The sequence below is a fragment of the Staurois parvus genome, unplaced genomic scaffold, assembly GCF_062004578.1.
Source record: "Staurois parvus isolate SC_StPar_1 unplaced genomic scaffold, SC_StPar_1.0 ptg000145l, whole genome shotgun sequence".
NCBI lineage: Eukaryota > Metazoa > Chordata > Amphibia > Anura > Ranidae > Staurois > Staurois parvus.
The window spans coordinates 12,243,062-12,271,022 of record NW_028317941.1 but is presented as its reverse complement, the minus strand read 5'-3'; the positions used below and the strand labels follow the sequence as shown (position 1 = coordinate 12,271,022).

The window sequence follows — 27,961 nt, the reverse complement described above, 5'->3', positions numbered from 1 at the left end:
AAATAGTTGCACCACATGGACAGTTGTCAGTGCATAATTTCTCCTGTTTCAAGAATCATTTTGGAAAGAAGCAGAATTATGTACTGTAGCTAAATATTCAGTAAATGACAAGAAATAAGACTTGTTAAAATGTGGAGACCATCTGACCTTTAAAACTTCCAGTCTGTCTTCTTAACTTTTTTATAGTTATATCTCCTCTGAACTGAAGCCCAAACTTTCAATGACTTGCTGCAGATGAATATATTTTCCAATATTCTCCACTGACAACGCATTAAATACTGAGTCATTCTAAAGAAATAACACTAATTGCATAGAGCATTGCAAAAAGTGTTCAGAAATTCTGTATTGTCATCATGACATCGGCGTTAATTGGCTCACTGGCAAGTATGTTGACAGCCTATACTTTATCATCATAATAAGATGCAAAAGATTAAAATTAAATTACTTAAGAAGTGTATAAGAGCCTACATATTTGGCCTTGAGGACTCCAAATCAACTATGGCTGAACAAGTGAAATAATGATTAGGATATTTTAAGAAATGTCTATGAGTCAGGTGAAAAATGTGACTTTGAGGTCTTTGTAGAAATCTGTTTTTTTTTTAAATGAGCACATGTATTTTGCTTGAAATAGGGCAAAACATTATGGGTAAAAATGAAAGCAGTAAATACAAATACTTGGACTAAGAGTGATACTGAATTGTGTTTTTGATCAGAAAGACTCATACAATGACAATCACTCATCGTGTAAACTAGCTACAAACTATCTGCCAGGTTTTAAATGTTTAATTGTAATATGCAACCCATCGATTGACTAACTGGTAAGTGTAATGAACAGAAGGGGAGCTGACTAAACCTAACAAAATCTTGCTTGTTTACAGGGTATTGTCAGCTGTGTAATGCCAGAGATGTAAGTATTTCCCTTCAATTCAGTGCTGCCAAGGTAGAATGGTGAGCGTGTAAATACTGCAAAATCTCCTCAGTATGTCACACCAGTCAGCTGATGTCCACCTATTGGTGGAAGTGAGTTTTTTAGGTAGACAGAGGTTATGTCTATCATGATCCACAGACGTTTGTTTGTACAATATATTCTCAGATAGAGAATATATTGAACAGATATAAAAATACACATTCAATGGCCGGAAGGGAGCAAATAGTAAAAGTTAATTGTTAGGGCTTACATACATTTCAGGTCAGGCAGATCATGGCAAAATCATTGTTTATGTGGAAAAAAAGTATAGCTAATTTAATACATGAACTAGACTCAATTCAATATAATTTTTTTTTTGGTGCAGGTATCCTTTAACCACTTGCCTACCGAGCACTTATACCACCTTCCTTACCAGGCCAATTTTCAGCTTTCAGCTCTGTCACACTTTGAATGACAATTGTGCAGTCATGCAACATTGTACCTATATGAAATTTTTATAATTTTTTTCTCACAAATAGAGCTTTCTTTTTGTGGTATTTACTTGCCGCTGGGGGGTTTTACTTTTTGTGCTATAAACAAAAAAAGAGCAAACAATTTGAAAAAAAAAATTTCTTTGTTTCTATTATACAATTTTGCAAACAGGTAATTTTTCTCCTTCACTGATGTGTGTTGATGAGGCTACACTGATAGGCAACACTGATGGGCACTGATAGGCAGCACTGAAGGGCACTGATAGGCAGCACTGATAGCTAGCACTAATGAGGTGGCACGGATAGTCAGCACTGATAGGCGGCACTGACTGGCGGCACTGCTGGGCACTGACTGGTGGCACTGCTGTGCATTGACTGGCGCAACTTCTGGGCACTGACTGGTGCAACTGCTGGGCACTGACTGGCAGCACTGCTGGGCTGCACTGATGGGCACAGGTGGGTGGCACTGGTGGGCACTGGGCACGGTTGGGTGGCACTGCTGGGCACATGTGGGTGGCACAGGTGGGTGGCACTGCTGGGAACAGGTGGGTGGCACTGCTGGGCACAGGTGGGTGGCACTGCTGGGCAGAACTGGTGGGTGGCACTGCTGGGCACCATTAATCAGGGCACTGATCATCAGGCAATTGCATTTCCCTGTGATCAGCATGTCATTGGACATGGCTGATCACATGGTAAAAGGCCGCTGTGATTGGCCTTTTACCACATCACGTGATCATCTGTGTCCATAGGAGATCTGTGTCCAATCACGGAGATCGCCGGGTGCGCGCCCCCAGGGGCACGCAGGGCAGCGCGTTCTGGGAGGATGCCATATGATGCCCTCCCAGAACTGGCCGGCCGCAGTGCAGCCGTCTTTTGGCTATCTGCAGTCAGCAACTAGTTAATTCACTTGAACCCAAATTAGTGTAGTCTTTTTAACCATTTGTGGACTGCCACACCTACATCTAAAACAGTAGGGTGGCCGCTCTGTGCTGGATCACGTGCCTAGTGTATGATTCTCTCTTGGCTGGGGGACATGAGCTCGCACCCACTGCCCCAGATGTGCTGTGATGCACAAGCCAATGATTGATGGCTGGGACCTTTTGATCAGCTCAGCACATCATAGAACAGTGCCTAGTGTTGATAAACAACATTGAGCACTGTACACTGAGAAACAATCTTGCTGCTTTTCTGCTGCAGGAAAAAAAACAAGATTATTTAGTAAAAGCAGCACACAGTAAACACATTACACATTGTTAGGCACACAGATAATCCCATGATTGCCTCTAGGTGTTAACCCACTCACAGCCAGTGTCATTAGTACAGTGTATAGTATTAACACTGATCACTGTATTAATGTCACTATTGATGTCATTGTCAGTTAGTCAGTTAGTGTGCCTCCCAGCCAGCTTCATCTAGTGTCAGATTCCCCACTACACCATAACAGTAGCACTATAAATCCCTGAACGCCTCCATTACTATTAACTAAAAAAATTCTAGTATACAGTATATACACTAGTTTGTAGACTCTATAAATTTTATGCAAACAAAATAATATACACTTATTGGGATTTTTTTTACCAAAGACATGTAGCAAAAAACATTTTAATCTAAATTTATGAAGAAATTAGATTTTTGCCATTTTTTTTATTGGATAATGTAACAAATATTGTTTTGGGGTTTTTTTTAATTGTTGGTCTTTTTTGTTTATATAATAAAACATAATAAACCCAGTAGTGATCAAATACCACCAAAAGAATGATTTATTTGTGTGAAAAAAATAATATACATTTCATTTGGGTACAGCATTGCATGACAGCACAATTGTCAGTTAAAATAGTGCAGTGTCAAATAGTAATAAATGGCCTGGTCATGAAGGGGGTAAGTGGTAAAAGGACAGCAGAGGGCAGGCAAAATAGGTTAGTGGAAGATAGAGTTTTGGTTTCTTTAAAAAAAAAGATGATCCAGCCCTGGAACCTGCAAGTAATATAATGCTTGCAATGGCCATTAGTCAGTCAGCCATGGGCTGACCAGTGAGAATCTCTTCTTCCTTTTGGGATACCTTTCCAGGAAGAAGATGGCTCACAAAAGATCCTCATTGGTCAGCATGTTCACATTAACCAATGACTGCTCACCATTGCAAGTATTATGATGCTTACAGGCTCCAGAGATCTATGATATATAGATCATTTTGTTCTAACAGTAAACTTAGCCTATAACTTTGACTGTATCTTATACTAATATATTTCATATTTTAGATTAAAAAAGCATTTTGTTGTTGCTCTTTTAATTAATTGCAAAATTGTTTTGTGGAAATATTACTTGATTACCCAGTGCTATTTGATTTAAGATATACATAACTAAAGAAAATGCACCCAGAAATGATTTTGTTTTTTTCAGTCAAACCCTGAACACAATACATGTGCAACTGGTACAAGAACTGTGTACTTGAAATAAGTATTTGATTTTACTTTCAAACATGCATTTTTGCCTGTGGGATTAATTCAGTATGCTGTGAAAATCTGCAGAGATTTCTCTCAAGAGAAGGAATACATGTTCAGCATATATATTAATCTGAGGAGCCAATTGCACATAATAGATTTTTTACTGCTCAGCACCATTATGTTAGGTTGCAGTTCCCACAATCCTCTTCACTCCAAATGGAGTGTTTATGTCAAAGCAGCGTCACACTGAAGCTATTTCCATGGGATTCATTCATGGCAGAAATTATAGAACTTTTCAAAATCTGCACCATCAACAATTCACCCAAACCCTTGCTGTATTGCCAAGCTCAAACCTACCAAATGCCAGTATTTTTTGGCAATGTTATTCTTTATGATACAAGTATAATAATGAATTCATACTTTTAAAGAAAACAAAAATTGCACTTTCAATAAGTAACAAAAAGTCAGTTGTGTAGTAACCTTAAAGTGGCGCTTTAGCCCAGAATTAAGAGATCTTCAGTTCAGAGCTGCTGACCCACCTCAGAAAAGTTTCCATGCTGGTCTACTGGGGTATTCAGATAGGAGGTTCTTGAGAAAAAGTTTTCTTACATCCCCAAAATGTTGTTTTTTTTTCCTCCTCCTCTCTCTCTTTTCACCAGTGTCTGGCTCTGGGTACTGAATCCCTGTATGTATTTCTGAACATCAGCTCTTAAGCATTTTAAAAGTAGCTCTCTGTATCTATATTCATGCATGTTTTTTTGCTGTGATTTAACAGTGGATTAAATATCTTTGCTGTGTTATGCTTGATGTTTGATGACATATCTGTACCTGTTGTATAATTGTATACATATGCCTAATACAAACTTATTGTTAAAGCAGTTTGGCTATGCTTACTCTGTATATTAAAAACTATTGTACTAACAGATTGGTATACTGTGGAGAGTTTCAAGCACCCTAAATATTAATATATTGTTGGTTGCTGAATTGTTTAGTTAATAGTGGTGTGCAGACATGTATTGCTATCTACTGCGGCATTTCCATCAAGTGATGCATTTTGAGGCCTTATCCACAACATTGTACTATACTTTATTTTTCTTGTGACTTTTTTCAAAAGTCTGGCATCTTTATTTTTTCTAAATTTAACCCTTTAGTGAATGTCTAGGGGTACAAGTACCCTTTACTCATTCACAAGTGGAGCAGCATCAGGGTGCACCCTTATTTAAAAGGGGGACCCTGATGCTAATGTGCCCCCCTGCCTGCAGACCCTCACAACCAATGGACCAGGGTTTTTGGGAAGAGGCCCTTGTCCCCATTGGCAGGGGGATACCATTCCAAGGCCAAGGGCATGTGGCCTGCTAAGCTACAGTGAGGGGGGGTTCTTGATCATCCCCCCCTTTTCTGCCCTGCTGGGCCTGTGCTCAGATCAAGGGTCTGGCAGGAATTGAGGAGGGACTCCATGCTTTTTCCCAATGTTTGGGAGGTGGGGTTCCCCTTAAAACTCCTACAAGGCCTAAAAGGGCCTGGTATGGCTCTTAGGGGAAACCTCAGGCACGCTCCCCCATTTTTGGGAGGTGGAGTTCCTCTTAAAGTATTACCAGTCCTAAAGAGCCTGGTAAGGCTTATAGTGGGAACCCCATGCACTTTTTTAGAATTTTTTACTCTGAGGTCCCTCCTAACCTTCCTACCAGACCTAAAGGGTCCGGTATGGATTAGGGGACCCCACACTGTTTTATATATATATATATATATATATATATATATATTTAATTTTTAATAAAAAATGGCAGTCCTGCTGCAGTGGGGTCTATACATTGTACAGGTGTGCAACTTTGCAGGTAGTTTAAGAGGACCCCCCCGGGCATGATATTTAAAGGAATTTTAAATTTTTTTACTTTAAGAAATGAAAAATTACTAACCCCTCAGGGCAGTATCCTGAGTCTGTCTCCCTCTTTAATGGCCAATAACTTGCATATAACCTTCCAAATCAAATTTACAAGGTCGAGTCCCATAGACTTGCATTGAGTTCAAAGTTCGCGGACAAACATTCATTAGGTTCGAACGTTCGACCGCAAGCCATAAACAGGGTTGTTCAGCCCATTACTACTCTCTCTCTCTCTTTCTCTCTCTCTCTCTCTCTCTCTCTCTCTCTCAAGAATCTATAATTACTAAACCCTACATAATAATAACAATAATTTAAAAACACACAGACCAACATATTTCTTCACTAGTCCTGTAATATTTTCATTTTTATTTCTACTGCCTAAAAAAAATCAGTTTATAGCCTCAAATTAAAATTACATTGTACTGCCAGCCAATCACAAGTTTTGTCATAATACTTGGCATGCCTAAAAATGACCATGTGTTATATGACAGGAGTAGGATTTTTCTGAATGTAGCCAATTGTAAACTGGATAATTCAAGCAATGGAACATATTTCCCATTAGCATGAATAATAGTGTGCACAGCTATATCAGAGCTATGCTTTGTTACTGCTTTATTTTTTTTTTACCCATTTAAAGAAACTCTTTTGTATATTTAAAACCAATGATTTAAATGAATACCATAATGTAAAACTCAACTTTTTTGTAGATTAATTGATCTAAAATCACTTCTAAAAGTGATGTTATTTTATTGTGATAATCCATTTCAGTACAATAAGTGATAGTATTGTTGCAGCTCTGATTTCATTGTAATCTGTTGGTATCAAAATGTATTCATGTTTATGGACATAGGTAATCTGTCTCAAAGCAACAATTATACTAATTTTAGAGCAGTGATTCAGTAAATACGTTTAACTTCCCTGCCATAAAGCTAGTATGTTTTCACATTAACGTTATCCAGCATAATGTTCAAATGTTTTTCCTTTGAGAGCCACCATATTTTAAGAGCCATTGAATGACACTTTGTGCAGTTGGTGGATCTAAATTCCAGCTGTTACTGACAACTCCAACCCCCTCTGATGATCAGGAACCAGTCAGAGAGATTCCTGTTCATGTGCTCACTGTTTCAGCTATGGCAAAATAAACCTTCAGCCCACAGGCACTGCAAATTCCACTGCAGCCTGCAGGTGAAAGTGTTCATCTGTTAAACACAGTAATTGTCAGACACGAGTGTTAAAAAATAAGGTGTAAATTGTTTGAAAGGAGCAAGGTGATTAGAGGGGAGAGAAAGTGAAAAAGAGATGAGCTAATTATGTTTCTTTTCTGTCCAGATACAAATTGAAATGTGTTCATAATGACCCTGTGGACCATGATGGACTCAAAGGTATTGAGTTAAATGATGCTGGTTATTAGATTGAAGAAAATGCTTATTCTGAGGGAAATATCTGGATTGAAGGTGTATATTGCAGCATAGGGTTTTCTTTATTATTCATCTTTTAGAAAAGTGGGTGATGTGTGGCAAAAGCTTCTAATGTTGGGTATAAAATTCCAGGACAGTAGAAGCACCCCCCCCCCAAAATGACCCATTTTTGGAAAGTAAACACTCCAAGGTATTTGTTAAGGGGCATGGTGAGTATTTTACAGATGACATTTGTTGCCACAAGTTTTTTTGAGAATACATTTTTCTTTTCTTTTTTTCTTTTTCAAAACTTTGTAACAAAAAATTATATATGAAATATATATATATGAAATTATATATGAAAAATATCCACCATGCCACTTATCAAATTCCTTGGGATGTCTACAAAAAAGGATCATAGGGGGGGGAGGTTGTACTATCCTGGTATTTCATGGCCTCCGAAACTGTGATACGCAGTGAGAAAGTGACATGACTAAATATGCTCTTTGAAAGCCTGGATTTTGGGGGCCTGTATGTGGCTAGGCTGCCAAACAGTATTTCACATATGGTATCCCAATGCTCAGGAGAAGTAGTAAAATGTTTTTGTGGTGTTATTGCACATATACCTATGGCATGTGTGAGCAATATATCATTTAAGTGACAACTTTGTTTTTAAAAAAAATTGTTTTGTCATTTTCCAAAACTTTCTGGAAAAAATAAAATCTTCCATGAACTCAACATGTATCTCAGCAAATGTCTTGGGGTGTCTACTTTCTACAAAGGGGTCATTTGGGGTGTGTTTATACAGCCCTGCCGTTTTAGCACCTCAAGACATGTGATAGGCAGTCAGAAAGTAAGAGTTGCGTAAATTCCAGTACATACAGTATACCATAGTTTGACTTCTCAATTATCAGTTGAAATAGAGCACTTCAGAATAGCAAACAAATGGCCTGGTCAGAAAGGGGGGTACATCTTCTGGAGGACAAGTAGTTAACAGTCTTTTTTTATTCTTAGTTTTGCCTGGAGTTATGATTTAGTTTTAATGCTCTTAATGATGTACACAAAGAAGTATAAATATTGTTTAGAATGTATTTTATGGTTTGATTTTGTGACATAAGACTTGTTAAGGCATATTTTCTCACTTCTCTTTTTTTATATATGAGTAGAAATATTTTAGTTGGCTAGTTGCTTTTTGCCATAAAACATTTTTTTAACATATAACCTTTTTGTGGCATTAGCAACATGAGAATCAATTGTTTTAAATGAAATATATTGATCTAATACATATTTACCACACAGTTTCTATGCTTGTGGTGCTCAGGAACTATTCAGAAATCGTCTTGTTGCAGGACCCCTGCTCTGTAAGATATAAAGAAAGCTTTATGTAAACAAATATAGCTACATGTGTGCTAAGATATTTCCTACAGCTGTACAGTAAATCAGGATCATGCCTCCTTGTAAATGCTATTGTGATTGGTAATATAGCAATAAAAGAGGGGATAACATTATGCTGCAAAAGCATCAGATGAAGACTTCAACTGCATTCCCAGTGACTCTGCTAGGATCTGTCTGAAATCTTGCTGCAGTGGATAACACAGACTTTAGATTTAAGTAGACAGAGTGATCTTTCTCACTTCAACATTTCTGCACTGTTTGTTGGATAGCATTTGCACATCAATGACTGCTTTGACTTGTATGTCAAAATGCCTGTCCAACTGGACAGTGAGAGACAAGGTTTCCCATCCCCCCTCCCCAAGTTTATGGTATATTTTGCTCCTGGCAAGCTTTATTTCACCACAGCCCACCCAGACAGAATGACACGCATTCACAGAGTTTAACGTCAAGACATATGTGTTCCTACTTAAATATATGGGCATTTATGCTGTTGTATTGGCAGCCATAATTTCTGGTGACTTTTCAATTCACTGGGAGATGGTAATGGCCTATCTAGATTGAAGTTGTTTTACTACAAGCAAGAGCACTTTTATGGTAGTGGATGGACATTATTTAAACACATTTTTTATTTAATTCATTTTGGTTTGCACCATTTGTTCTCACAGACATTTTTTTGATATTTGGTACTATATACCGTATTTTTCGCTCCATAAGACGCACCTGACCATAAGACGCACCTAGGTTTTAGAGGCGAAAAACAGGGGAAAAAAAATTCTGAACCAATGGACTGCAGACATAGTACAGGAGATGACCAGAGACTGCGGACATAGTACAGGAGATGACCAGAGACTGCGGACACAGTACAGGAGATGACCAGAGACTGCGGACACAGTACAGGAGATGACCAGAGACTGTAGACATAGTACAGGAGATGACCAGAGACTGCGGACATAGTACAGGAGATGACCAGAGACTGAGGACACAGTACAGGGGATGACCAGAGACTGCAGACACAGTACAGGGGATGACCAGAGACTGAGGACACTGTACAGGGGATGACCAGAGACTGCAGACATAGTACAGGGGATGATCAGAGACTGCGGATATAGTACAGGAGATGACCAGAGACTGCGGACATACTACAGGAGATGACCAGAGACTGCGGACATAGTACAGGAGATGACCAGAGACTGCGGACAGTACAGGAGATGACCAGAGACTGCGGACACAGTACAGGAGATGACCAGAGACTGCAGACATAGTACAGGAGATGACCAGAGACTGCAGACACAGTACAGGAGATGACCAGAGACTGCGGACACAGTACAGGAGATGACCAGAGACTGCGGACACAGTGCAGGGGATGACCAGAGACTGCGGACATAGTACAGGAGATGACCAGAGACTGAGGACATAGTACAGGAGATGACCAGAGACTGAGGACACAGTACAGGGGAAGTGACGAAACGCGTTAGGGGAGTGACGTCATCACGCACGCACGCTAACCGGAAGTGTCGCCGCGGCCATTTTGTCGGTTGGAAACAATCGTTTTTTCAACCAGAGATTGAAATGTGCAGTACAGAGAGCTGGATAAAGTGATTTTTACATGTAAGTGTGGAATAAATTTATATCTTTTTATGAAATCTGCCTGATTGAGCCTTCTCTTTGTCCATATGAGGAATACCCCGGGATAAGAGTGATGGAGGATTGGCTTTCCTATCTAACAGTATATGCCTGAATATACCATAAGAGGGTAATGGTATTTAGCATCTACTTTGGCTGGAGTATATAGGATATTGGTACCTAGTATCACTATTCACCTGAGATTGGAGTGATCACGAGTTCTCACGTTTATTTTGATTTATTGATTTTTCACTATTTTTTGGTGTGATTTGAGTTTTGCACAGTGTGAAGCATATATATATGTTTGAGGATATTACACTATGATATATTTTTCTTTTTACTTTTGAGGATAACAAGGCATTTTTGGAGTATCGTCTTGCTTCACTGAACACATAAAGAACATTTTTGTTTTTCTTGGGATTTTTGGACATTTATTTATTTATATTACATACCTTTTTGGCGATTTGGACACTTATTATTATTATTATTAATTTTTTGGTGATTTGGACACTTTTATATACATTTTATTTTATTATATTTTTGTAATTTTGATTGGTATATTTGATGATTTTGAATATATATTAGAGGGAGATTTATTATTATTTTAATTCAGATTTGATTATCACCTTTTGGATTATGTGGGTTTATTGAAATTTTGAGATAGATTGGGATTATTGGTAAGTTTATCACAAAAAGTACATTTATTAGTACAGGGGATGACCAGAGACCGCAGACACAGTACAGGGGATGACCAGAGACTGAGGACACAGTACAGGGGATGACCAGAGACTGCGGACATAGTACAGGGAAAATACCAGGGACACAGTACAGATGACCAGAGACTGCAGACAGTGCAGGGCATAACCAGACTGCAGACAGTACAGGGGATGACCAGAGACTGCAGACAGGAAAGGAGATGACCAGAGACTGCTGACCTTTGGGGAGGGAGGGGGAGTGGGTACCTGAATTTGACAGGTACCCGCTCCCACTTCCGCGGCGCTGTCCTTCTCTTTTCTTCCCGCGCCGGCTTCTGTGACAGCCGGGTGCCCACTGCGCATGTGCGAGAAGCGCTGTGCTTTGTGAATGGCCCGGCGCCTTCTGGGACCTGTCATGTGTCCCAGAAGACACCGGACCATTCACAAAGCGAAGCGCATGCGCAGTGGGCACCCGGCTGTCACAGAAGCCAGTGCGGGAAGACTGTGCAGCACTGGAGCGAGGAACAGGTAAGGCCCTGTAAGAGAGAACAGCTGAGCGGCCGGCCCGGTATTCTGACATGGTGGCGGCAGAAATACCGGACCGGCCGCTTTATATTCGCTCCATAAGACGCACTGACATTTTCCCCCCCTTTTTGGGGGGAAAAAAGTGCGTCTTATGGAGCGAAAAATACAGTAGTTTTTTGATATGTTTTAATCATTTTATTATATGTTTAGAGCTGCACTTCACATTTTCAGTTATTATGTAGGTTTTTATACTACCTATTTGTGTCAGCTACTTTGTGTTACCAGTCAGCATGGATATTGTTTATTTTATTTTATCTTATTCATACCAAGACATTTCATGCTCCCAACTTTGTGGGAACATTTTGGGGATGCCCACTTCCCGTTCCAACATGACTGTGCAGCAGTGCACAAAGCAAGGTCCATATAGACATGGACGAGCGAGTCTGGGGTGGAGGAACTTGACTGGCCTGCACAAAGGTCTGACCCCAACTCAATAGAACACCTTTGGGATGAATTAGAGCAGAGACTGCGTGCCAGGCCTTCTAGTCCAACATCAGTGCCTGACCTCACTAATGAGCTTCTGGAAGAATTGTCAGACATTCCCATAGACACACTCCTAAACCTTGTAGACAGCCTTTCCAGAAGAGTCGAAGCTGTTATAGCTGCAAAGGGTTGGCCAACTCAATATTGAACCCTACGGACTAAGACTGGGATGCCATTAAAGTTCATATACGTGTAAAGGCAGGTGTCCCAATATTTTTGGCATTATAGTGTATGCGTAAAATGACAGAAAGTGCACAACAGTGCACAGAAGTTGCCAACTGTCTGCAGAGTCAATAGCTAAAGACCTACAAACTTCATGTGGCCTTCAGATTAGGACAACAGTGCGTAGAGAGCTTCATGGAATGGGTTCCCATGACCGAGCAGCTGCATCCAAGTCTTACATCACCAATTGCAATGCAAAGCATCAGATCCAGTGGTGTAAAGCATGCCACCACTGGACTGTAAAGCAGTGGAGATGTGTTCCCTGGAGTGATGAATCATGTTTCTCTGTCTGGCAATCCGATGGATATTTCTGGGTTTGGTGGTTGCTAGGAGAATGGTATTTGCCTGACTGCATTGTGCCAAGTGTAAAATTTGGTGGAGGGGGGGATTATGGTGTTGGGTTGTTTTTCATGGGCTGGGCTTTGCTCCTTAGTTCCAGTGAAAGGAACTCTTAAGGCGTCAGCATAGCACAACATTTTAGGCAATTTCATGCTCCCAACTTTGTGGGAACAGTTTGGAGATGTCCCCTTTCTGTTCCAACATGACTGCACACCAGTTCACAAAGCGAAGTCCATAAAGACCTCAAATCGATATAACAACTTTGGGATGAATTAGAGCGGAGACTGCGAGCCAGGCCTTCTCCTCCAACATCAGTACCTGACCTCACAAATGCGCTTCTGGGGGAATGGTCAAACATTATTATTATTATTATTATTATTACTACGAGTTTATATAGCGCCAAAGGGTTTGCTCAGCGCTGTACAATAGGGGGGACAATACATGGCACAGTACAACAACAACAAACAATGTACGAGGGCCCTACTCTTACGAGCTTACAATCTAGGAGGGAGGGGGTAAAAGGTACAGTAGGAAGTGGCTGAGGGGGATGAAGTGGTGGGAGGAATGAGGGAGGATGGCCGTTAGGTGAGGGTGGGGTAGGCTTCCCTGAAGAGATGGGTTTTGAGGGAGCGCCTGAATGTGAATAGGGAAGGCGACAGTCTGATGGATTGGGGCAGTGAGTTCCAGAGGATGGGGGAGGACCTGGAGAAGTCCTGCAGTCGTGCATGGGAGGAGGAGACCAGGGAGCAGGATAGAAGGAGGTCCTGTGAGGAGCGGAGGGTACGGGTAGGGTGGTACTTGGTGATAAGGTTGGTGAGGTAGTCAGGGGCAGTGTTGTGAACGGCTTTGTAGGTCAGGGTTAGGAGTTTAAATTTGATGCGTTGGGCAATCGGGAGCCAGTGGAGGGAGAGGCAGAGGGGGGTGGCAGAGGTGGAGCGGGTGGTGAGGTGGATGAGTCTGGCAGCTGAGTTCAGGATGGTCTGGAGCGAGGAGAGCCTGCACTTGGGTAGGCCAGTGAGGAGAGAGTTGCAGTAGTCAAGGCGTGAGATGATGAGGGAGTGTACTAGAAGTTTGGTGGTGTCTGGGGTGAGGAAGGAGCGTATCTTGGCAATGTTGCGAAGATGGAGCCTGCATGTGTTTGTGAGTGATTTGACATGCGGTTGGAGGGAGAGGTTCGCGTCAAGAATGACGCCAAGGACTTTGGCTTGCGGGGCGGAAGTGATAGTGGAGTTGTTGGTGATGATGGATAGGATGGGGGGGGGTGTTGGCAGGGGGAAAGACGAGAAGCTCGGTTTTGGAGAGGTTGAGCTTGAGGAAGTGTAGCGACATCCAGTCTGAGATGTCATTTAGGAGGTGAGTGATGCGGGCGGAGATAGTGGGGGTGAGGTGAGGGGTGGAGAGGTAGATTTGGGTGTCGTCAGCATAGAGGTGATAGTTGAAGCCGTGAGATTGTATGAGTTTGCCCAGGGAGGAGGTGTAGATGGAGAAGAGAAGGGGTCCAAGGACAGAGCCTTGGGGGACCCCAACAGAGAGGGGGAGGGAGGGGGAGGTGGCACCATTGTAGGTGACACTGAAGGAGCGTCGGGATAGGTAGGATGAGAACCGAGAGAGAGCAGTATCTCCGATGCCAAGGGAGAGTAGTTTATTAAGGAGGAGGGGGTGGTCAACTGTGTCGAAGGCCGCAGAGAGGTCCAGGAGAAGGAGGACAGAGTAGTCGCCCTTGGCTTTGGCGTTGAGTAGGTCGTTAGTGATTTTGAGGAGGGCAGTTTCAGTGGAGTGTAGGGGACGGAAGCCGGACTGTAGAGGGTCAAGGAGGTTATTGTCTGTAAGGTGGGAGCTTAGGCGATCGTAGACTAAGCGTTCAAGGAGCTTGGAGGTGAGTGGCAGCAGGGAGATGGGTCTGAGGTTGTTGGGGTCCGCGGGATCCAGGGAGGGCTTTTTGAGGATGGGGGTGATATGCGCGTGCTTTAGGGGGGAGGGGAATACGCCAGTAGAGAGGGAGAGATTGAAGATGTGGGTGAGGGAGCGGATGAGGGAAGAGGGGGGTGACCGGAGGAGTTGAGAGGGGATAGGGTCCAGGGGGCAGGTAGTGAGGCGGGCTTTTGAGAGGACTTTGGCGACTTCCTCAGTAGTGACAGGGCTGAGGGAGTGCAGTGCGAGGGGGGTTATGGTGGGCGGGGCATTGGGAGAGGAGGGGGGCAGTGCGGTTGTGAGGGCAGAGGAGGGGGGAGATGAAGGGGTGACGGGGGCGAGGAGGCTAGGTGGGGAGGTAGATTGCAAGTTGACGATGTCCTTACGGATAGCGTCAATCTTGTTGTGGAAATGGGTGGCAATCTCGTGGGCGGTGAGAGAGGTACTGAGTGGAGGAGGGGGGGGGGAGAGCAGGGAGTTGAAGGTGGAGAAGAGTCGGCGGGGGCAGGAGGAGAGGGTGTTTATTAGGTTAACAAAGTAGGCCTGCTTGGCGGCGTGGAGGGAGGAGGTGTAGATAAGAAATGCAGATTTGTAGAGGGAGAAAGTATGAGGGGACCTGGTTTTGCGCCACAGTCTCTCCAGTGCGCGACTGCGACGTTTGAGGCGTTTAGTGCTGTCGGTCTGCCACGGTTGAAGCGGTCTGGGTTTGATGATGCGTGTGGTTAGGGGTGCCAGAGAGTCTAGGGCAGCTGACAGTGAGTCATTGTACAAGGTGGTGGCTATGTCAGGACATGACAGTGGGAGGATGCTGTCGTGTAGGCGGTCGGCGGCAGAGTGGAGGGGGGCCGGGTTCAGGTTGCGGAGGTTGCGGCTGGTGATGGTTTGGCGTTTTTGAGGGGGGGAGTTGGGGGAGGGGAGATGGAGAAGGTGATGAGGTGGTGGTCGGAGAGAGGGAAGGGGGTGTGCGAGAACTGGTTGAGGGTACAGAGGTGGGAAAAGACAAGGTCCAGGGTGTTCCCTCCGAGGTGGGTGGAGGATTGAGTGTGCTGTGTGAGCGCGAAAGAGGAGGTTAGGTGGAGGAATTGGGAAGTAGCCGGGGTGTTGTCGTTGATGGGGATGTTGAAGTCCCCGAGGATGATGGTCGGTAGCTCAGAGGAGAGGAAGAAGGGGAGCCAGGCGGCGAAGTCATCCAGGAAGTGGGCTATGGATCCGGGAGGCCTGTAGATCACTGCGATCCTTAGGGGGGTGGGTGAGAAGAGTCGGATGCAGTGCGCCTCAAAGGAGGGGAAGGAAAGAGAGGGTGGGTTAGGGAGGACCTGGAAGGTGCTAAGCGGTGACAGGAGCAAGCCGACACCACCACCTCTGCGATCGCTCAGTCTTGGTGAATGGGTCCAGATGAGACCTCCATGGGTGAGTGCCGCAGGGGAAGTGGAGTCAGTGGCCTGTACCCAGGTTTCGGTGATGGCTAGGAGGTTGAGGGAGCGGGAGATGAAGAGGTCATGGATGGCGGTAAGCTTATTGCAAACCGAACGGGCATTCAGGAGTGCAACCGAGAGAGGGGGGATAGATATGGGGAGGAGGGGTACATGTATGAGGTTGAGGGGGTCGCGTCGGCTGGCGTGAGCAGGGGGGGCTCTAGGGGGGGTGTGAGGTGGTGAGGGGCCAGGGTTTGGGGAGATGTCCCCAGCTGAAATGAGAAGGAGGAGGGTGAGGAAGGTGGCGTGGGAGCGGGAGGTGTAGGAGCGCTTGGGTCTGAAAGTGGTGGCAAGTGGGTCAGCGGGGAAGTGGAGTAGCAGGAGGAGGTGGTGGGTACCATAGTGGGGAGAGGGGAGAAGTGAGGGGGCGATATAGAGCTGCTTAGCGGGGGTGGGTGGGTAGAGGAAGGCTGTTTTAGGGATGGAGGAGAGGAGGACAAGGAGGAGGAGCGCGGGCGGCATGTTGGGGTGAGCGGGGTGCAGGAAGGGTCGGGGTGGGTGAGGGGGTGCTGGTCAGGGATGGCGAAGCAGTGTCCGAAACGCAGTGGGAGGTGGCTGGCAGTCCCAGGTGGGGTGGAGGGCAGGTGATCCCTGGTGGGATGGTGGCCGTGCTATCCCTGGTGTGTTAGTAGCGATCGCTGGAGGGATAGTGGTTAGGGGTCCCTGGTGGTTAGGGTTTCCGGTGGGTGGTGGGATCGTGGTTGGGCTCCCTGATGGGTAGTGGGTGCCCCTGGTGGAGTACCTGATGTCCTGGAGCGTCGGGGTGGAGGTGGATCCCTCCTATGTTAGGAGGACCGTTGGTGGTGGTGGTAGCTTCCCCGGAGGAGCGGAGGCGTCCCGCTGCGATTCCAGCCACGGCCGGCAGGAAACACCGCGGCTTCGGGTGCCGTGGTAGGCCTCAAGCCGCTTCGGACCGCCGGAGCTCCGCTGGAGGGATGGAGTGTCTGTGTCCCCTTCAGGGTGTTGGTGGGGACATCGGCAGCAGGCTCAGGGGCCCGGATGGCAGCGGATCGGGCGCGGGGGCGCCGGAGCTGACGAGCACGTGGCTGCTCCGGGCGAGCTGGTACCCGGTGGTCGGGATGGGCCCAGGGCCAGTGAGGGGGCCCTGGGGAGGCTGGCTGATCGGCGGGGACCGGGGAACAGAGCAGCGGCAGCCTTAGCTGATGCCCGGCGATCCGGGTCGGCCGCGCCAGAAATCGAGGCCGCGGCTTCGGGTGCCGGGTAGGCCGCAAGTCCCGGAGGTCCGGGGAAAAGGTCCAGTGGCCTTACCTGGCTGATAAGCAGGGACCGAAGGATCGTGGGGCCGCCGTTAGGGTCCGCTGCTGCCCAGATGGCAGCGGATTGGGGCCAGGGGAGCAGGAGCTCGCCGATGCACGTCCTTCTAATATATTAAATCTGTCTAAAACATTCCCATAGACACACTCCTAAACCTTGTGGACAGCCTTCCCAGAAGAGTTGAAGCTGTTTTAGCTGCAAAGGATGGGCTAACTCAATATTGAACCCTATGGACTAAGACAGGGATGCCATTAAAGTTCATGTACGTGTAAAGCCAGGTGTCCCAATACTTTTGGCAATATAGTGTATGCCAAGTAAACCTGCTATGAGAGAAATACAGGGCTTCCATTGCTGAACTCTTTCTACTTGAGGTGATTTTAGCCACATTAGTGCACTTGCAACAAGAACAATTTAGTACTGTACTTGTCTTTTATTTGCACTAACATCCACATTTTCAGGACAAGCATTTGGTGTATCCCCCTTTTTCAAAGTCCAGGCAGTGCTAATACACACATTTTAGCAGAATATTACAGTGTTATTAAACAGTAAAATCAGTCTGTATATGCAGTATAGCATGCATCATATACCCACTGTGGAACCTAAGGGGTTAATCCTCTGCATTGTGGAAAAAGGCTGTTTGATCCTGAATTCTCTGATCCTCCCCTTCTTCTAGTAACCCCTCTTATCTCCTGATAAGACATTGTGTAGAGACACTCTGCACATGCTCAGTTTGGTATGTATTGCTAGAGAGGTTTTTTTTCTTCTTGGAAGAGTGGATGTGATCAGCTCAGGGCCAATCAGCACTATCCAGGGCTGTCTAGAGAAAAAAAAAAACACCTCCTACAAGCTTTAACATATATTCTGATGAACACTGGTAGAAGTCACAAGACTGCTCTAACGTGAGAAAGCTATATAGCGGTTTATATTTACTAACATAACTGCATTTCCATGTTGTGTGTACTGTGGAAGGCCAGATATAGTGAATGAGGGGAAAAAAACAAACATACACAGCAATGGTAATTAAACTTGGATAGTTAGTGAGATAATAAAAGGAGAGGTCTATAGACTTTGGGATGTAACAGTCACAGAGGTGAGGGTGATCAAAAAACCGCTGGATAGTGAATTGGAAAACTGAAGTTCACATTTAGTCCATTATCTTTTGTGTCAAATAGAATTATCATTCTTAGTTAAAAGTTTTCTTTTCCTGAGTAGTTTTGAAGTTTCTTTTTAAAAATGAAAACATTTATGTCTTCCATACTGTGGTTTAGTTGTGGAAAAATGATGTGCTACAGGTGTGCAGAAATCACCTTCATTATATTCTGTATCTTTGTCAACTCATCCTTTTTTGTAATTTCTGTCCTGTTTCACAACATAAGGTCCTTTGTTGCATTTTTTTGCATTGGATAAGGTACACAACATTACTGAAAGTACAGTTGTATGATCCTGCGATAGTGAAGGTCCATTTGTGTGTGTGACATTTTTTAATTGATAGACATGGCCAGAATTAGAATGGATAAGAAATATAATCAAAGATTTATAACCTATCTTAACAGAGGATGAAACACTGAAAGAAATATTTCAACAACCTTAATGCTGGCTTTCAGGCAAACCACCTAAGCTCACACATAATCTAATCAGCAGGAAACTTTATTCTAATTATCAAGTCACAAATAAAGGAACCAAGCTTTGCAATAAAAACATTGTAAACTGTGCAGCCAAATCAATATATTCAAGAGTGTCACAAACATAAAAGGGACTTTGAATATCAGAGGATCATACAACTGTACCTCCATTAATGTTGTGTACGCATATTTTATCCAGTGCAAAAAATGCTACAAAGCATCTTATGCTGGCGAAACAGGACAGAAATTACAAACAAGAATGAATTTGCAGAGACACACCATTAAAGAGCATTAGTAAGATGATTTCTGTACACCTGTGGGGCATTATTTTTAACAGCCAGACCACACTATGGAAGACATGAATGTTGCAGTTGTTAAAGGGAACTTAGATAAAACATTTGAACTAAGAATGCTAATTCTATTCTACACAAAAGTAAATGGACTAAATGAGGATATTGGTTTTAAACCACTATCCAACAGTTTTAAGACCACCTCTGTTCCTATTAATTCCCCTCCCAGTCTATAGACCTCACCTTTTCTTATCTCACAGACTACTGTATCTCACTAATTTCATTTACCATTGCTGTGTACGTGTTTTTTTTTGTTCTTTTTTTTTTTTTTTTTGCTCAGGTATTGTTTTACTTAACATTCTGCTAACATTTTGTGTATTAGTATTACTTGGATCTTGAAGAAGAGGGTACATCCTGAAAGCTTGTACTGAAAATTTGGATGTTAGTGTAAATACAAAAGTATTATCTCATAGACAGTATTCAAATGTTTTTGAATTTCTTCTGAAAATTATAGCTGTCTCACTCCAATACTATTCCAAGCAATGGCAGCCATCATGTTTGTATCATGACAAGTTTCCTTTAAGCATGTATATTTGTTTTGTAGAACTGCTATTGAATTAATTTTCACAGATCTAAAAAACTACCCTTTCAAGCCAAAAAACAAACAGATTAAAAAATATATGGTAAGAATCACTGAAAATTACATTGACTAATGATTTATTTACCACAGTTTATTATATTAGCATGGTTTAATTATATTTCTGAGCTACATTATTGATAACCAGAAAAAATGTCCACAGTACATATTTCAGATTACCACAGCAGTCCCTTAATTAATTTCATTTGAAGCGGTCAGATCATTGGCTTCACAGTTTATAGGAAATGCCCCTAATTGTTTGAAGGAACAAAACAAACACTCTTTCTATATTATGAGCGCACAAACTCGGACACCCATATCATTTGTTTTAGAAATGCAATTAACATGATTTATTGGCACTTTTGTTTGCAGTTGCTGCTATGTGAAACCCTAAGCATGTGTTTCAGCTCTATGGAATAATGCTTAGACGTTCAAATATTCTGAGTACGATTGTGTTATCTCATTAATTTTACAAAGCTTTGTCAGTCGGTGAATCATGAATGTAGCTGAACTGTACAAACACAGCAAATTTCCATTCCAAAATGCTTACTATTTTCTACAGTTTATAAGGCATTAAACAATAGAATTCAGTTTGGGGAAAATGTTGTTTTATCAGCCAGAAATACATGCAAGCTTAGAAGTGTTATTCCCTTTTTTATTGCAAATGCGTCTTGTTAAATAACTTAATAAAAAATAAAACTTTCAGATCAGCTGCCCATAAATTGCAGAAAGCTAGTGATTGTTTCCTCTCAAATTTTAAAGATTCATAATCTCTTTTATACAACATATCATATTTTATGTAATGTACATATAGAATGCTCTCAACAGTGAACATAGGGCAACATTAGCTAGGTTGAGGCTGACCCCGAAAGCTATTAAACTTAGCCTGCAGGAAGGTAAGTGGCAAGTCAGTTGTAAGGATTAAAGAGAATATTTTTTTATTTACGCGTTTGAGTCATTCTGAAGGCTTCCTTTCACCAGGGTTATGAAAATTACATAGACTGTATAATAATTACCTAATCTGTATAGTACACATTGAGTTGACATACATTTCTTAAACCAATCATCTTACTACATTGTAATTACTAGGAATTTCAGAATTACCTGCAGTTTTTTCTTTACTGGTTTTCTTTTAGAGACACTGTATTTGTGAACAAGGGTGATGCTTCTGCACATAGATTAGATCCATCAGGTTCCATCACTGTCTCTAACTTATGACCTCTTGCTTACTTGTAGCTTGTGTTGTTAGCAGGGTTTTAGTTCCTGGCTGCTTAAGATTGTAATGTCCCCATCCCATCCCTTCCTTAAATCTGTTCAAACTGACACACTCACGGGTTTCTTTAGGATAAAAGGAATATCATATGATAGAACATTAAGCTTTACTTCATTATCAACTATATGTCACCTCAGATGCATCCATTCTTCACTATAAAGATTTCATCACATAACACAAATAAACCCAGGGGAATACCTGCCACTCACATCTACCCTCTGGTCTCCTTCAGTTGTAAATGCAGCACCCAAATTGATATACTCAATGTCAGTCCAAGAGTTCCCGGATTTCAAATACTTCATTCCTGTCTTTTAAAGACTAAAAAAATAATGAAAAATCCAGGTCAACCCATGAAGTTATCAGCTCTGTTTACTCTTTTTTTTACTGCAGTAGCATGCAATGTTTCAATTTACTCAACTCAATTTAAAGATTATTTCTCTTTGGTTAGAACGGCACTTTGCACATCACCTTTACCCTTTGTGCTGCTTTTCTGAATAAGCCCATATGACTAATCTTTACAAATCATATAATTTATTTATTTTAACACATGCTCTTTCCTGTGGAGTTGAAGTTAGTTTGTTAGTCAGTTAGATTTTCTGACTTATCAGAAAAAATGTTCAGTCTACAGTTCAGACTGCTACACCTAGGAGTTCATTAAATATAAAGCATGTCTTATATTCTTTATCACCTAATTTACTGCTCAAGTTAAGCTGCACAGTGCTAGGAAAAATTATAAAAAATATTAATCTGCAATTTATATTGAGCTACAGCTATTTTCTGTAAGATGATCAAAACTGTGAAACACATTGCATGTTTACCTAAGGGCTTATTCCAGATCTTGTCCTTTTTTTCGTGCATATATAGAAATTTCAGCATTGGTTGATATATTGTTTAAACACAGCCTGTAGTGTTTCATACCTTCAGTCATGCTGAATTGACACTAGCTTTAGTCAAGGCCTCCTTCTTCAAGTATAAGCTGAAATTGGTGGGGTAAAACTCTGAAATCTTGATATAAATCATCTGTGATGAAAAATTTGATTTGTGGAGGTACTGTAATTTATATTTATTGAATTACCTGCTTGAGAAAGGAAGCCATTTCTTGGAGGCCATAGAAATATTATCATATTTATAACTTTGAGTGGCAAGTAACTGTAACATATGGTGTATTATGGAATGTCAAATTTCAGATGACCTCATTTTTCTTGATATTTCGTAATAACCACTCTTAGTTTAATATGCCTTCAGATCTCTTCACATATTGAACCGATTGTAATTTCTTCTTTTCTATGCTCTCTCTCCTATTCTGAGATGTTTCCCCATTTATACCATTGGGAGGAAATTGGAATCCCATTCCTGTTGATGTATTTTACAAAGATGAAAGTAAACTGTTTCATTCACTGTCCCCAAATGAGACACAAGTTACTTTCACATGCTGTTTTAACATTGTCAGAGAGTTCACGATTGCCCCAGGCTCATATATCAAGTTTAATTTTTATATATTATACCACATAAAGCTATTCTGCTCTCATTTTTTATCTTTCCATCTTCTTTTATTTTTCAAGATTTGAATAAAAGATAAATTATATAATCTGAAAAGGAGGCAGCATGTCAGGGAAATGTGGCAATTCTAAAATATTATCACAATTTATAGGTATAAATTTAGAATTATGCATTTTTATTGTCCTCAAAAATCTTAAGAAAAGCCTAGCTCTTTGCAAATTATTCATTTTATGAACCTGTGGCACACATTTAATTAAAGATTCTTTGACCTATTAATAAGTGTAAGTAAGCTATACTGAGCTGTATTTACTACAATGGCAGTTGCCAGTAGCTAGGGCATCAGGTTAGAGGACAGCATCAATCCATAAATCAAAATTAAATCTGCTGTTGATTTTGAAGCTATCACCATAATGTGCACAGCATACTTGCATGTCATGACACACTTGATATACGTAAAGTGGAATGATAGGCTTCCTGTTAAATCACTGCTTAGTAATCATTATCAACAATAGCATAACATCAGCGTAGTTAACATTTTTAAAATATGCATTTCAATACCTTTTTTAGGTAAAAACCCAGCTGTCACATTAATTGAAGCCTTCAGGGGTTTACTTGTTCATTGCATCTGCTGGGCATGTCCCCTGCAGCCTTAGGATCATCATAAGTAAATGCGAAATAGCTAGACTAGGCTAATCTAGTCTAGGAAGAAAGAAGGCGCTGCATGGTGCACATGGTCAGCAGGGATGGGGCAGTGTTAGGCAGGACTAAGTCAGGGCTCTGTGAGACAGGGTGGTGCTACTCAGAGCTATGCTGGATTTCTTACACAGAGACTGACAATTGTTTATGGAAGTGCCTGTGAGCTGCCAAATTCAGCTCAACAGGCAGACTATTTTCGGTAGAGAACAAGATACTGATGATTGTCTAGCTTAGACTATTGTTTCTGATCTAGAATCTAGTCGCAAAATGCATAATATCAAAGTTTAAGTTATGTGACATATCAATAATGGTCAAATTTTAATTTTTAGGTGGAATTACACTTAAATCTCTAGTGTGCTCACCTCCAGTGATATGAGGTCCACACCTTCTATCCATAATGGCTGCCATCTTCTACAGAACATGTTTGGCAGCTTCTCTTTTCAGCCATTGGGTGGAAACTTGATGGTGTAACATCTCCACTCCTGCTATAACTTCAGCATCTTAGCATCTGGGTCCATTCATGGCAACATAAGGATGCCAGATATGTGCACTGTAAGAAGTATATACTAAGAAAACATTTTATTATAGAAAGTTAAGGTTTCATTAATAGGATATAACTATAATAATTGTTAACAGGATAGAAAGGTAGCAATAATCCCCTGAGCAGAGACATAGATAGCAATTAAAATTTGACAGAGGTTCTAACCCTTCTTTTATTTAAAGGATAAGTTCACCTTTTTGCGGGTAAAAAAAATGTGCATTTATTATTTTTTGTTTCTTGAGCTTCTAAAGCATTGCACCAGCGATCATCAGATTGCTGGTGCCATGCAGGTCTTCTGCAGATCTGTCAGTGTATCTGTGTGCTTGTACATCCCGTATGAGTAGATAGACACTTACTGACAGGAAGACTCAATGAACTACCGCAGCGCTCCACAGCACCATAGTAGTTCATTGAGAACTACAAGCCAGAATACTATGGAATGAGCCCCGCGCGGATGCTTTTTTACAAATTGTGACAGCTAGCGGGGGGGTTGAAGATGCCCCTCTTGCTGTCACAACAAGGACCGGGGAGGAGTGTGGGCTGGTCCATTCATAACATGTTACACCCTGAATATGGGTGTAACATGTCACATGTTATGAAAGGTGAACTTATCTTTTAAAATCTTGTCTTGCCTGAATGTGTTTTTATATACTGTATCCACTGATTGTAAGCAATAAAAAAACTAATTATGTTTTTCTTTTAATTTTAGAATTCGGATTTTAGAGTTGCAAGATGAAAGCTCCTATTCCACATTTGATCTTGTTTTATGCTACCCTGACACAGAGCTTGAAGGTTGTTACAAAGAGAGGTTCTGGTAAGTGCATTGGTTCTACTATTTGGTTGCTGGTGGCTTGCTTTTTAGTGGAAGTGAAAGTTCAGAGGATCGTCTGCTTTGTGACTTGGCGTGTAGGCATTTTCTTGGTTGTGCGGAGTGGTTTTATTTTATTTATTATTACTTTGCAGAACTTCAACTATTGTACCAGTGTGTTTTTTATAATTAAAGCCCAAGTCCGGCCATTTTTTTTTTCAGTTTTGAATTGAATCAGGAGGGCTTAGAATGTATGTAAAGTTTTAATTGCTGTATGTGTCTCCAATTGGTAGATTCCTCTTACTTCTTATTCTGTAAGGCACCTATCAACTGTATAGGAGTTGAGGAAAATTCTACTTAATGAGAGAGACAGAAATAAAACAGGTCATGTACAGTGAAGGCTCCACAATTCAGCTATTTAAATCCAGGAAAATCAAATGAGCATTGGGTCTTCAAATGTATCCACCGTGTTTTGGGGGTCAGGATTTATGGTATAATTATGAAAGTATAGTTCGGATTTTCATGGTAAATATAACAAATATTGCATTGTGCGCAGATATACTCCATAGAAGCAGGTTTTGGCAGTAGTACTATAAAATGGTACACTCTCTGACTCCTGAAAATCATTTGCTTCATATACAGGACCAAACAGTTTATATGGAGTAAAGCTTTAAACTTTGCTTTGTATTTCAGGTGTAGTGCCCCATTCCTAGTTTTATAAGTAATATCCTAACAGACGTTCTAAACCTTCTCAATGCCACTAGAAAATGTGTTTTTAAAGATATCTGTAAAGATATCTGTACCTAATCTATCTGAAACCCATCAAATGGCCAGAAAGTAAAGAAAAATCTCTCAAATGGGGACTCCAAAGAATTAAAAAGTAGACAGGGGTGCTAACCCTTCCCCACTCTATCCAAACTAAAAAAAAAGTTTGACTGGAATTGGGCTGATTATGTTATACTAAGAGCCACAGTCTAGAAGTTGTATTTGATAAACATATTATTTAACCATTCTATATGCAATTTAATTTTCATTTGAAGTAGCTTTATGTGTAAGAGAAAATGGATTTTTGTATTTATTTAGGCAGTGCAGATAATATTTTACAAGCTAAGTGGTTGCCTATTTACTATTTCATTGCTTTATAACAAGTCTAAATCATCATTTATGGTTTAAGTATTTAAATCATTCTACTTTAGAGAGTGGCCAAACAGCAAATTCTTTTCTTCAGAGTTTTAATGTATAATGGTACTAATATTTTTCACTCTCTGCTCTTCACTGTCAGAACTATCTATTGTATTCAGTATAAGAGCTCAACAATGCTTTGGTAGCACTTAGGCTGGATTCCTACTCATGCGCAATATGTATCTTGGTGCACTGTGGTACAGTTAGTTCTGAATGGCACTCTATTGCACCTGTGTTGCAGCAAACAAACTATGCATGGTAATGCACTACCATGTGTTATGGTGTGCTGTCTTTCCAAAAAATTGTGCATGTCAATTTTCTGTTCTTTCTGGTGCATTGATAGTTCATTAATTTGAATAGACTGCTTTAATGCAACCTGTGTCAATGGACATGTGTTAATACCATTGACCAGATGGGACGAGTGAATTCAGTCTTAGAGATATTACTTTACAAAGTGAAGTTCTTGGACCTTCATGGACCTTTTTACAATAGATTACTCTGGAAGTTAGTGTCATTGTTTAATGACCTACAGTGGAAGGTCTTACAGAAGGCTCAACAAGGACACTTCAGTTTTCCAGACTGGGAATGCAAACTTTTGCTGAAGCTAACAATATGTTTTTAAAACCTAGTTCACACAGATGGACACATAATGAGGAATAAAAGGCTGCCACAACACCATATTTTGTGCTGTGGTGTTCTAAAAGGAGTAACTTCAACGGATAGCACCACTAATCACATTAAAGCTAAATATAACGGGTAGAAATCTCACTTAACCTTTTAAGTTTAGGGGATAAAAATGTAAAATAATGTAAAATGCTTTCACTTGCCAAAAAATTGGTTATCATATCTTCAAGACCTCATACAGTTTTTCCTTTGTAGCAATGTCCTGCTGAAATCTTTACCATGTTCTTCACTGCACCTAGATTTTCAGGGAAAAGGGGGAATTCAGAAAATAATCTTTTGTGACATGTTACTCTTCATGGTCTTGTATACTGCAAGACATTTTCCAACCAGCTGCATGTACTGTAGTTTGGTGCTCTTCAATTGACTCGGCGTTCTTGAATGTTTTCCAGGTGATTTTCTCTGGTCCCATTTACAGACCTTTGAACCGCTCATCCATAATGATATATCAGATATTCCAGTTGTAATTGGTGTACTGGATATGCTTAAATGACAGTTCCATTTTTCTGAGTGTTTCTTTCATGTGTAGCAGCCAATGGGTATTGCAAAATGTAAATAGCGACTCACAAAAACACAAGATTTCTATATAACTGTACATGATAGGTTAATTTATATTTTATCTTTATGATTAACAGCCAAAAATCTATAAGGTACACCAAAACGTGTACAATGATCAATGTTTTTGCTGTCTAGTGTTATTAAAACAAACTTTTTTTTATTTGCAGTGAGCATCTAACACAAACAATTCAATGGTTATTCATTGTTTAAATAAAATTTCAAAGTTGTGCAACTGCACAAAAGCTGTACTTCTCTTATCTTAAATTTCACATTTTCTATACCAGAATGTCATAATTCAGTAGATTGGTTTCTATGGTCTTTAGAGCAGATGTCTGGAATATCATATTTTGGGATGTAGCTATTTTTTTCATTGACAGCTGATAAATGTATGTGAGTTCAGAAATTTAAAAAAGAGGTAGGATGTGGATTTTATTGTATTTCTTTTCAAAATAATTGAAGAAACAGTATGAACACTTTTTATGTTTTCATGAACAGTTGACTAAACAATCTGTCACGAGCAATTACCCCATGTTATATATTTAACAAAATACAGTATCTGGGATTTGTAGAAACTGCCCAGTACCTGTGCCATTTCATTTAGTTTACTACCACTACCCAACAGTGCTCCAGGTTGCCACTTCTCAATGCTTGTCAGCATCTGGCACGTTTAATATGCAACTCCATATGTATTCAGATCAAATTCCAAACAGGCATAGCAACAAGAGTACGAGTTTTGAGCATATTTTTCTGATGAAATGGCAAGGCTTCCTTTTAAGTATTAGAACAAAATCACCTTCAATTGGAGATTGGCCTGAACAAAAACTATTCAATACGGCAAAAGATTAGAAGAACAAATAGTTACAACACACAAAGTCTAAAACCAATTTAAAAAAAGTAATTCCCAAATGGCCAGGCAGGCTCCTGTATTTGTATTATCCCACAGGATAGACCAGACAGAGGTTAAACAAGGGTTCAATGCATATCAACTCAATGCCAAGCCACAAGGAAACCAGGTGTGCAAAGTGTACTCTATAAGATAACAAGCACAGCAG

The 27,961-nt window shown here is 41.2% G+C and overlaps 1 protein-coding gene across 1 annotated transcript in view; it reads left to right on the top strand.

The window, feature by feature from the left end:
- IL1RAPL1 (interleukin 1 receptor accessory protein like 1) overlaps window positions 1–27,961 on the top strand; it is a 1,773,934-nt gene that overhangs the window by 314,906 nt on the left and 1,431,067 nt on the right. The window contains exon 2 of the mRNA XM_089673890.1: window positions 24,390–24,494. Within this exon, the coding sequence (XP_089530016.1) occupies window positions 24,413–24,494 (82 nt within the window). The 5' untranslated portion in view covers window positions 24,390–24,412. The remainder of the gene's footprint in view (window positions 1–24,389; window positions 24,495–27,961) is intronic.